Raw genomic sequence first — 12,325 nt, forward strand, 5'->3', positions numbered from 1 at the left:
TTTGGAAATTATATTCAGAAATGATAAACATTTGTTTCGGTATCTAATAACTTCTGAAAAATATATTTTAAAATTTGCTTGATTTTAAAATTGAAAAACAAAATAAAAAAGAAAGATGTAAGAATCATAGTTATTATAGTTCATTATATTACACATACCTTTCCAATTGAGGTAGTCTATGATTTTAACCCTCTAACTCTCTTACATTTGTTGTCTTTGTTTAATATTGATTCTATGACTAACGAATATGTTCTTATTAAGCTACTTTTGTTAAAAATTTGCATAAGGAAGTGAAGGCACAAATTGAAAAGAAGATGAAGAAATTGACTTCTAAAGCTAACCAAGAGAGGAAGAAGATGAAGTTTGAACTAGAAGATTGGGCGAGGTACACCTTAGATAGGAGAGATTGCCTTTCAAAAGGAAATCAAAGCTCCTATCTAGAAAAGATGAACCTTTTCAAGTTCTTAAAAGAATTAATGATAATACTTACATTGTTAATCTATTTAATGATTATAGGGTGAGTTCTAGTTTTAACATTAATGACTTCTCTTCATTTGATATAGATACTAATTTGAGGACAATTTCGCTTCAAAAAAGAAATAATGATAAAGGATTATCCCTTGAGAAGAAGAACTTAAGAAAATGTCATTGAAATTCAAAGAACTTGTTACAATATCAAGAAACAAACAAATCTTCTTGAGACCTATGATGCTCAATAAATATTGTATATCAAGAGACATAAAGATCATACCTTGGAGAGCAATTATACAATAGTTTGGGCACTTAAAAATATTTGTAATTTTTTTTTAATTACAAACAATTCTTTTGTGTTTCTAAATTTTCAAGTTATTTTTAGACCTAATGTCTTTGTATTTTCTTTTAGAATTTCTTGGTTAAAACATTTGTGTTTATATATAAAGATACCAAATACATACGTAGACACTTTTGAAATTACATGCATTTTCATTATTTGAGAAAAAATTCTCTTGGTTCTTGGATTATAATTATGATGTTCTTATCAAATATTAATATCTTTGTGACTAATACTCACTTAACTTATCAATATATTAGATTATGACTTCTTGAATATTCAAATTTAGAAACAATTATGCTCTTTTCTAAACAAGATCTTATTAATTTGTCTTCGCAATTTTGCTATTATTGGCTAACAATGTTTGTTTTTTGCTTCACTTACCTATTGTCTGCTGCTGGGAACTTCCCTGTGCAACAAAATGATTAGATAAATCTGCATGACTAAATTTTGTTTGAAATTTAACTGCCAAAAGTGAGATTCTGTCTTAGAATTCAGAGATCGACTTCGAAAATGGGAAAAACAAAAACATGCTGCATCAGAAGATGTCGCAGCAGTGAAGCATAAGCCAGAAAAAAAATGCTGCATATGCTAAAGCAATTGATTCTATGAGAAGATGAACATATTCATAAAGGTCAATAATCAGTTACTTGTAAAATTGACAAGAATACATCAAAGAGTTTATTTTGATTTGACCATGAAGATGACAATGAAATGGAAAAATACAAAAAGGACAAAACCAATACTCCGTTCGCAATTCCTTATAAACGTAATCTGTGAGGGTGGAAAAAATTCGGTACTGAAAGAGAAATCCAAAATAAGTTATTGGAGTAAGCATGAACAGAGCAAAGCAGTTCCGCTTCTTGATCTCAATGGAAACAAAGCACTTTATTTGAAACATCCTAATCCTCCTCATCGTCCTCTAAGAAGATCCTCTTGCATGCTTCGTAGCACATGAAAGAGATTCCTGCGGCCGGTATCAACTTCATGCAACTTGGTACCAACCCTCTGTATAAACCTTGGATCCCTTCTTGTTCTAGTATGCATGCAAGGGCATGAAACATATTCTTGTAAACCTGTCTTCCACTGAGGGTACCAAGCTGCATTTGCTTGCGAGCTACCTCCATTGGAAAAGTTGAACTACTTGAAATAGCACCAGCTACAGAACCGATCAAAAGGGTCTCAATATTCCCCACTTTCTCTTGTTTAAAAACTTTCTTGTATGCTTTCTTCAGAGTGTCATAGGCATAGTAATTGGCTGCAGCATAGGGCACAACTCCTATAATACTAGCTGCAAGACCACTGTAAAGTTCTGCAGGACCCTCTTCTCGGATTATTTTCAAGAATGCATGAAGCAGACCATCATAAACATCTCTCTGCAAATCATTAATCAAGTTTTACTTTTTCCTTTCATTTTCTTATAGGATGCTGAGACTCTTGTATTGGAAAGCAAGCAAACATTTTTTAACCTTTTTTATGCACATACCTGGACAGTTAGTCGAGTCTTGACTAATTCAAGAGGATAGGTACATATAGTTGAAGTCACTCCAGCACAGGCACCTGCAATCAATGATGCAGGAATTGGGAATTTGGACTCTTCCCCAGGCTTTGGGGATAGGTTCTTGTTCACTGTATCGAAAGTAAATAGCTGCAGGAACAGGTGAAAATATATTGAGATTAGATAAAAACTATCATGTAGCTTTATTTTAAATGCTTTTTACATCTAGCAGTAAGATTTTCCTACAGAAGATTAACAAGCAAAAAGGGATTTATTTGTCTGCAGAATGGGATGGTATCTTTGTCAGTTTCTTGTGCGTGCAAAATCGAATCAGAGAAGGAAAGGTGAAGCAAATAAATGTTAAGTTTGTATAGCTTGGGAGTTTTTCAAATGTGATTTCATGCCCCCTGTTGAATACTCCTTCAAACATTTGTTTCATACTAAGTAGCCAACAATAAAATATAATGAAATCAATCCCATTTTCAAAGAAGTACAAAGATAGGACTGAATTTTTGATCCATGGTATAAACAAATGCACAAACCAAGAAAAAAGTAATTAAAATGAACAGAAACCCACTCTTGGTATCAAAACCAGTGATCAAATAGACGATACACCATCTTCTCAGTATAGGACAATTGTACAAAACGATGTCAATCGAGTAATCCAAGAGAGAAAACAAGTAAAGCCTCAAACATCATGCAGTGATAAATGTTACAAGTGTAGGAGAAGCATGTATACATTACCTCAATGGCCTTGCTAGGCGCAACCCGAATGACATTAACAAAATTACCCCTAAACAAGCCCTTCCAGCCATCAGTTTTCACGATATTATGGAACATCTCAGTGGTCGAATGGTCACTATTCCCCACCATCATAAGAGTTCTTATAGTCTCCAAAGGTGCCACAGCAGTCCGAGACACAGCCCCAGCTATTGCCCCACTAAACAACCTTCTCAGTGAAGGGTTTTTTATCTTAAGCCTAAGTGAAACACCACCCTTTCTCTTCTTGCCATCAACCCTTTCTTCAACAACCTCATCTTTTCCCTGGTACTTGATGAACAGTTCATTGAAGGGAAGTTTCGTGTCACCATTGTCGCGCGAATCAGAAGGATCACTCGGTTGCACACCAACCCCCACTCCCATCTGACTAACACTGGCAAACAAGCCTCCGAATTGGTAGCACCTATCTTCGGATTGAAACCCCAAGCAGCTGACAGAAAAAAACCCATCACTTTTCTCATCAAACAGTTGGACTCTCCTCCTACCCATCAACGGCAAAGGCCTTGTGACTTGTGATTTGTTACAAAGATTACTTTTTTCTTTCTGGTAGGGGTCCATGGGGACTGTCCCTCGCAGTCAAGGTTTCAGGGAGACTGTGAAATTATCATTAGAATCGAAAGAAGAAAGTTGATATGGAAAGTGGGAAAATGAATGAAGATGTTATTGAGTAGCGTGTTGCTTCTTCTCTACTTGGAACTTAATATCACAATTTTAAATTCGTGTTCGCTTTTTGTTTTGTTCATTGCCGTTGTCTCTTCGAGGGTTAGAAGTTAAGTATTTGCTCTTTTTTAGTTGCGGTGTCGTGGCACCGAATCTTAAACATCGGTTTTGTACATTTACATAAGCATATATACAAGTAACATAGTAATATACGTCGTAGAAAAAGAAAACATAGTAATATACAAATATATTCGTCATTATGTAATAGAAAATCCTTCAGTTAAAAGAAATAATAACAATAAAATGTATTTAATATTTCATTTTTCTAATATAATCTTCTATTTATTAAAAATCATATTACGGATTCACTTACTTCAACCTTCATGATCGATCAATAGCATAGAATGGAATGTCTTGTAAATTTCAAATAATAAAAATAGGATATATTGACAAAAATGTATTAGAAAAATATATAAAAAAACATATTGATAATATTCATACTACATCAATAATGAAAATGCTTAAAAAATCATAAAATGTTTGTTGCCATGACTTGTTTGACGTCATTTCACTTGTTTTTTTCCCTTCGTTTATAACTTTTTATACTATTCTATTTTTTTATTTATAAAGACGATTGAATTTTTAAAATTAATTTTACTTATTTTTTTATCGTAATATTATTTTAATGTTTATTGTTGGTATTTGTAAAAGTAAGGACTCTCATATTATTTTAAATGCTTCTGCTATTATTATCTGAGCATAAAATCCATTACTTTAAAAACAAATACATATATTTTATTTCTGTGGGAGAATGAATACAATTTTTTAAAGATGTGTGCTGTGCTGTGTCTCTTATCTACTTGGAACAGAAGGAGTTATACTTAAAAATATCACAATCTAAATTGTTTTTTTATAATTTAATTATTGTTTTGTTTAGTGCAGGTGGCTCTTGGTGGGTTGAGATGTTAGGTAAAGTTGCTCCTTTTTAAATCTTGTGTTGATCTCCTACCTAATCCCAATCGGCTAAACCTAAATTTTATATATTTGCAGAAAGGGATATGCTTGTAATATAGTTTTCTTATACATTCAAATAAAAATATATTATCAATTTTTTTATAATATATATATATATATATATATATATATTAAAGTTTAAAGAATATGTTATAAATATTTTTATTTAATAAAAAAATGTGTTGAAAAGATGTGATGCAGATTACAATTATGTTATGTTACCTTCTACCAAAATTTACTAAAAACATCTCAATTTGTTGAAAGAGATTGGATTTTGAGGTTGTTTGACTTTTTTTCTCTTCTTATCTTTTTTCCGCGTCAGGGACCTTTGCATTTATAAGAACAACTGTATATCTTTATCATTTAACTTGTCTTTATATCCATATACTATATTATTTTATTTTTCACTACAATTGTATACTTATTGAAAATCGTTCTTACTATTAAAAAATATGTCATTTGTAACGGTTTTTTTATCTAAAATTCTTGTACAATTATTTTATTTTTTAATGAATAAATAAATTACAAATTTCCTCAAAGAGTAAAGAATAAATTAATCATTAATTGGTTACTTGAAATAAATAATTTTCCAAAAATAGGTTGAATGCTTTTTTCTTATTTTATGGTCCTTGAAATTTGAAAACTAAAATAGTTCACAAATTCCCAATTATTGATTATATTAGTCTTCGTTAACAGCATTTCTCAATTTGATTTCTAATTCAATATTTTTTACCACTTTACCGTTTTCATATTTAGTCTTTAACTTTAATGCATATCAATGATCAACGCCTGTTGTAAAAAATATAAACTTAAAGACTAAACATATTAATGCAATAATATTAAATATTAAGATACATTTAAATGAATCTGTAACTACTTTCAAGTAAAAAAAAAGATTAACTTTTTCTTCCTTTATATAAAATTTAAAAGTAAAACGTTTAGAAATTCATTAAACATGTTCAACAAATTAATTTATGAATAAAATGATTTCAATTTATAAAAAAATTATTTTAATATTTTTCTTTTTCTTCCTATTGTAAATACTTTCGGAGAAGTGATAAATTGATTAATGGTTATAATAAAATATCATTTTAGAATACATTACTCTCATTTTTTTAATATAATAAATATAATTTAGAAAAGAAATGGTAGTAATTTTTATAAGACATTTTTTTTCATGAAATATAAATTTTGTTTTTTGTATCGGATATGAGATCGAGTCACTTCAAACATCTGCACAATTTATCTAATAAAGTTGTCTGGTATCTAACTCGAGTCTTCGTCTTTACTTCAACGTCCGGAGGTGTATTTGCCAAAGGTTATCTGATAATAAAGTCAATGAACTATATGTATGGTATCTCAATGCAATATACATTAAATGTGATCACTTACTTCTTACCTTTGACCTATATTGAGACCTTAATCACGGTTCAATCTCAGTCCAATGCCCTTAAGTACTAATTACCTTAATCTTTAGAGGAGATCGGACGTTATGCCTACGGTCGTCCGGTCATACTTACTGTCTCCGTCTAATTGTCTTAGTGCATTTCTGTTTGTTGAAGGTGTCTGGTCTTGACTTGACATTTGGTGTATTCATGTGAATGTCCGTCCATTATGTAGTGCACGTTATTGGCTCAAACTCGACGTATTTGATTGTAGGATGGTATCATGATCGGTCGGCCCTCACAATACATTTTTCTTACTTATCATTAATACATAATAAAAACAAATAAAAATTATTGATAATTACATATATGAGGTTAGCTAAATTCCAAAATAGAATCCGAGTAGCAAGTCGATCAGTTGAGACACAGCCGATTGAATGTTGTTATCCAATTCCAAAAAGAAAATTATTACAAATTAATTTGGTAATTGATTTAAGATTTGATTATAATTATTATAGTGATAAACAAAAGTTCATTACAATTTATAAATAGAGAGTTTAAATCCTAAATTATTAGTCTTTCATGAATAAGATGAAATATATAATGAATAAATAAGAAAAATAAGAAAAATGAAAAAAAAGGTGAGAAATTTGGTATACAAGAACCACACAAAATCATAATTGTTAATGTCTCATTTTTGTTTTCCCTAAAACTTTTTATATAAAACTCTACTGAACTTGGATTTTAACTTTTCTGAAAATAAAATCTTTCATCTATAATATTTTTCAAATAATTAACAAATTCAATCAATTCTTAAAAATATTTTGCAAGTATTTTCCGTTGATAATTTTATATATAATTAAATTAAATATTTTATAAAATATCTAATACATTATCAACAATTTAATTTTCTGTAATACTCAAGTGAGTCTTTGCATTCACATGGCAGAAAAACTCAAATATATCAATATTTACATTTTAATTCTTCTTATTTTGTCATCAGGTTGACTATCCAGTAAGAGAGTATCACGTGACAGATCCCTTTTTTTCTCAAATAGGGTTTTGTTGCCTCGTCTTTGTCGTGCAAGAAGGAGGTTCGATGCATGGGTAAACTATTCGCGTTTTATCGGCACGAGAACTGTTGCGCGAGGGTTTCGCGATTTGGGGGCTGGCCATGGTTACACGATTGGAGGTTCAGGGAGCTGCGGTGGATGCCAATTTGGTTCGCGTGGTGGAGATTTGGTGCGTCACGGTAGGGCTCCCCGATGGCTTGCGTTTCGAATCTGTGTTGGAGAATGGTGCTACTCTCAGTCTGTGTTCGCGATTTTCAGGTGCTGCAGTGGTTCAACATCTGGTTCCATGGTGAGGCGCGTTTCGAGAAGATGGAGATCCAGTGGTTTCTGATGGGTAAAGGCGCTGTGGTGCTCGCGGCACGGTGCAGGAACGCTGCAGTGGCTCGACGTTGACGGTGCTGTGGTGGTTCACCGGCGACATGCGTGGTGGTTCAAAAGGGGGGTGCGGAGGTTGCTTCGATGAACGAACCTAGCGAGAGTGTTGAAAGTGACGATGACGTGGCGACATGTGATTGGTTCAAATGAATGTGTTAGGATCACCATGTGGTATCAGGACACGTGATCTAATCTGAGTTTGTGAGGTGAAAATAGGCAAATATAGAATTTGAAGTGGATTTCATGTGATCCATCTAAAGGAGAGTGTATAAGTAAAGTAAAGGTTTTTAAAACAGATTTTTTTTTTCTTTCAAAATTTATTGATTTTTGTTTTATTTTGAAGGTGTTTTGTAATTTCTTAAACGATTTTAACTATGTCAACAAATATAAGTCACTTTTTAAAACGTTTTTATTTCACAAACTCAATAAATTTAATTATTATAAATTATATTTAGGTCAAATTTTTAAATATGAAATTCAATTAAAAATTTAAAATTGGAACTAAAATAAGGTGATAAATATACATCAAGAGTTTAAGCAAGATAATTGATTATTTTGATGATTGCATTCAATATCCTTACCAATGAACCTTTTCTGACATAACCATAAAAAATGTCTTTTACAAGTAAGAAAGCTGGACGAACAGGAAGACATGATTGCCGAACGAATTGAAGATTAGGACAGGAGAATGAAGAAAAAAAAAAGAGAAGGCAGATAACTGGTTACTCAAAAGTTACGGTACCCAACTAATCCTCTGGAAATAAAATGAAAGTAAATTTGATATTAATTATTTTTAAAGATGACAAAATAAATTGAATTAATGACGCGTGTTTATCCCATTTGCTTTGACGTGAACGCCTTATTGCTTTCCATTGCAGATATCAAATACTTCGGGAAAAAGGATATACTTTGTTGCGTTGCGTTACAGATTTATAGCATATAATATATAGTTGCTCAAAATCATGTTTCACTCAGATTAAAAAATATTAAATTTTTTATTTTAACGTAATTTCAGATAAGTTTATATATCTTTTATTTTTCAAAAGAATTTTCAATACACAGTATAAATAGAAATAAAAATATATATTTATTACATTTATATTATTTTAAAATTTTAACATTAACAAATAAAAAACAATATTTCTTAAAAAAATGACTATTATATACTACTGAAGAAAGCAAAATCTAGGTCTTCGCGGTTCAAAAATGAAAACACACACACAAACTCACTTTTATTTGAAAATATATTTTCTCTCACAGGAAAACTAACTATAGCCAGATATTGAAGTAACAGTTTTCTTAATCCAAAACATTATATGGTATTAATCTCCAACACTTTTACTAAATATGAAACTTAAATTTGCACTATTCCAACGAATAAATATATTATTTAATGCTACTGAGATGGGACGAGAATCTCTAAAAGTCTTAGATGTGGAACGTTTCTCCACTTCTTGCTTTCGTAACCTATCGTGAAAGTTGAGAGAAAAAAGATAGAAAATTTGAGTTATATTCTCACTAATAAATAATATTACTTAACGCGTTTGAGAGGAAAGAAATAGAAAATTTGAGTGTAAAAGACGATGAGTAACGAAAAGGAAGAGCGAGTCCTCATTTCCTTGTTCTGACGTTGTAGCATAAATCTTACTGTGATTTGTCACTAAAAAACATGGGATTATCATTGATTCACGCCACTATACAATGATCACAAACATCATGGTTTTTAAATGTCTCTTATCGTGATCTTCTGTACGAGAAGTCTACCACTATAAGCAAAGTCAAATGGGATGTGCTACATGAGGGAAAACTCAGCCACAAAATTCCCACAAACTTCATCTACAACCTTAAATTAATTTAACCCTTCATGTCATATCATATCATATTTCGTAAATAATTGTTTTAACGCAAAAGCATCTTCTGATAAATATGAAAAAAAAACTTAATCGATGGTTATAAATATTGAGAGCTAGCACACGGGATTAAATCGACCATTAAGAAAAATTAATCCTAGCTAGCTCGAGCACTATCTTTCTCCATTCCCAAACCATGACGAAGCTCTTTTCCTTCCTAATATTTTCAAGCTTTTTTCTCAGACAAGTGAGCCTGGTTATTGGAGACGTTGGTACGGCTGCATCTTATGGACCACCATACATACGTGAGTCAACATTAACTGATTATTCATTCTTCATTTCTCCGTTAGATGACTTGTAAAGGAGTAATATGAATCTATATTAGTTACATGCATGCTTCCGAAACGATACAACAGTGGAAAAACAAGACATAAGAACATAGAGTAAAAGTTTTGTTGTTGTTGTTGTTGTTGCATATGTTTGTTTGGGCATGCAGCTACTGCTTGCGGGGGAAACAGGGCAGGGCAATTTCCTCCAGGAAATCTATTTGTGGCTGTGAATGAAGGGTTATGGGATAATGGAGCAGCGTGTGGAAGGAGATACAGAATAAGGTGTGTGAGTGGAAACAACAGACCATGCAAAGGTGGTAGCATCGATGTCAAAGTGGTAGATTCTTGTCCTGGCTCACCTTGTCCCAACAGCCTCCTCATGTCAAATGATGCCTTTGCAGCTATTTCACGCTTCCCTCATGCAAAAATCAACATTGAATATACCCAGTAATTACTCTCTCTGTCTTTTCTTAACTTTCACTTTTCCCCACACACTTCTTTTACTCAATCAATTCACCCCATTCAACTTCACGCAATATAAACTATCTTTCAAATATTTAGACAGAAAAAATTATCACATGATTATGAAGTTTCGTGTATTAAAACAATTGTCCAAAAAAACGTAATCAATTTAGTTAATGCTGTTCATACAGGATATGACTTTACAGTTGCAGTGCACTACTCATAAACAAACATCGTCAAGGACAAGGAATATATGAGCTAGCTGGTGTTTTGCTGAAGAAATTCTCAAAGCAGAATGTGATGATGCCATGCAAAATTGTGCTGCCTTGGAACAGTTTATGTACTTGAATTGACGTTGTCGACAGTAGCGTTAGTAAACTGTCAGCGTTCTTTAGTAAGGAAGATTTTACTTCTTGGAGCCAAAACATTGATCCAATGAAACGCGATTTTAGCTCAACGTTTTCACAGAGTTCTTCAAACAGGATTATCTAGAATAATCTTTTTTAATTCTTAAAACTATTAATTTAATTATCAGACGACTTGATGAAATTGAGTTTGACTTTTTTTGTTCATGGATGATGATGATTAAATGGTACACAGTTTTCTTTTGAAACGTTTTCTAAGATTTTTTTTTAAATGACAATTTAAAAATAAAAATCTTTGAAACAGAGAAAATTAAATACACCAAAAAAAAGTGACTTCTTCTTAGTCCTTAATTGAAAAAAATAAGATTTTTTTAATGATGTGATAAAAGAGAAAGGATAAGTTGAATGTTGTTATACCTTCTCTTTTCTTATCTAATAAATGTCTTCTTGAATTACAAGTTTGATGACTTATGATCTAGAAACTTTTTATAATATTTGTATATGTCTCCAATAATAGGTTATAGAAATGATTACGTAAAAGAATGTCAATAATTTTGTGTAATTTATATATATATATATATATATATATATATATATATATATATATATATATATATATATATATATAACAAATCATTAAATATGTTAAGATTATTGTATTTTATTAGTTAATTATAAAATAATATAATTAAGTAAACGTGGTCAATCGTCAATTTTTAAGGGATAAATTGAAATTATTGAAACTTAAAAAAAGTAAACGATAAAGATTACATAGAGGAGTCATGATCCTCATCTCTAAAACGCTTATATTTTCGTGTTTTTTTGTATTCATTTCTATCAGAAGAGAAAATATAAAAGTAATCTAAAGAAAATATCAGAAACCAATTAATGATTGATTATTAATTGTTTTCGATGGTCAACACTTTAGATACACTTTCCTTTTCTGTTCTAAAAGGAATTGGAAACTACTCTATTTTATAAAGATTTATTTCTCTTAATTATTGTTACGTATTTAATAAATTCTAACAAAAGAATACACAAACTTATTATTTTAAGATTGAGTTAAAAATAAAATCTTAATTTTTATATAAATTTATTATTAGTATCCAATTTTGTTACTACTTTTTTTTAAATAAAATCTAACTAGTGGTCCAAGACAAATCATTGACCATGATATTATACTTATAAAAATGAGATAACACATGATAACAAAATATAAATCTAACTCACACACAATATTAACACTAGCATGAATTTAAAAGTTTGAACATGATAGATTTGGTTGAGTGAAACGTATACATTGTAGTTGGAATGAAAATGAATTGATAAGAATATGGAATGGATGTGAAAGAAGATAAAGGTTAATTAGAGGTAGGTCTGAGTGGATATTACATAACGTTGAGTTGAACTACCAGATAAGGGTTGATACATATATGTTGCACGCACGCCAGTTACCACATATAAGAAGAAAGTGGTGGAGAGAGAACTCATCAACTTACTTATTACTTAAGTGCACTACACATACTTAGAACAACCCAATTAATTCTATACTTAGTGCTAATTATTTTTCAACTACTGCAACTATCAGCCGTCAAGCTCCACGCAATTTCTCTTTTTCTTCCTAACTTCAGCTAATATTTTATGCACACTCGTCTAACGTTCAATTTCCATTTTTAAACCAATCCTCACGTTGCCACACTATTCATAAAAAATAATTAATACC

At 30.9% G+C, this 12,325-nt stretch overlaps 2 protein-coding genes across 2 annotated transcripts; one reads left to right on the forward strand and one right to left on the reverse strand.

Annotated features, from left to right (window-relative positions):
- Positions 1-1,415: 1,415 nt before the first annotated feature.
- On the reverse strand, positions 1,416-3,815 carry LOC124843689 (adenine nucleotide transporter BT1, chloroplastic/mitochondrial-like). Its single transcript, XM_047320494.2, has 3 exons — positions 3,054-3,815; positions 2,298-2,459; positions 1,416-2,187 (listed from the first exon to the last, which is right to left on the reverse strand). The coding sequence occupies exons 1-3, from the start codon at positions 3,645-3,647 to the stop codon at positions 1,714-1,716; spliced, it is 1,230 nt and encodes a 409-aa protein (XP_047176450.1). The 5' UTR covers positions 3,648-3,815; the 3' UTR covers positions 1,416-1,713.
- Positions 3,816-9,557: 5,742 nt separating this feature from the next.
- On the forward strand, positions 9,558-10,694 carry LOC124843692 (EG45-like domain containing protein). The gene is made up of 3 exons (XM_047320499.2): positions 9,558-9,751; positions 9,943-10,222; positions 10,429-10,694. The coding sequence occupies exons 1-3, from the start codon at positions 9,643-9,645 to the stop codon at positions 10,433-10,435; spliced, it is 396 nt and encodes a 131-aa protein (XP_047176455.2). The 5' UTR covers positions 9,558-9,642; the 3' UTR covers positions 10,436-10,694.
- The last annotated feature ends 1,631 nt before the right edge of the window (positions 10,695-12,325 follow it).

Source organism: Vigna umbellata, chromosome 2, assembly GCF_029865625.1.
Source record: "Vigna umbellata cultivar VRB3 chromosome 2, Vumbellata_1.0, whole genome shotgun sequence".
Taxonomy (NCBI): domain Eukaryota; kingdom Viridiplantae; phylum Streptophyta; class Magnoliopsida; order Fabales; family Fabaceae; genus Vigna; species Vigna umbellata.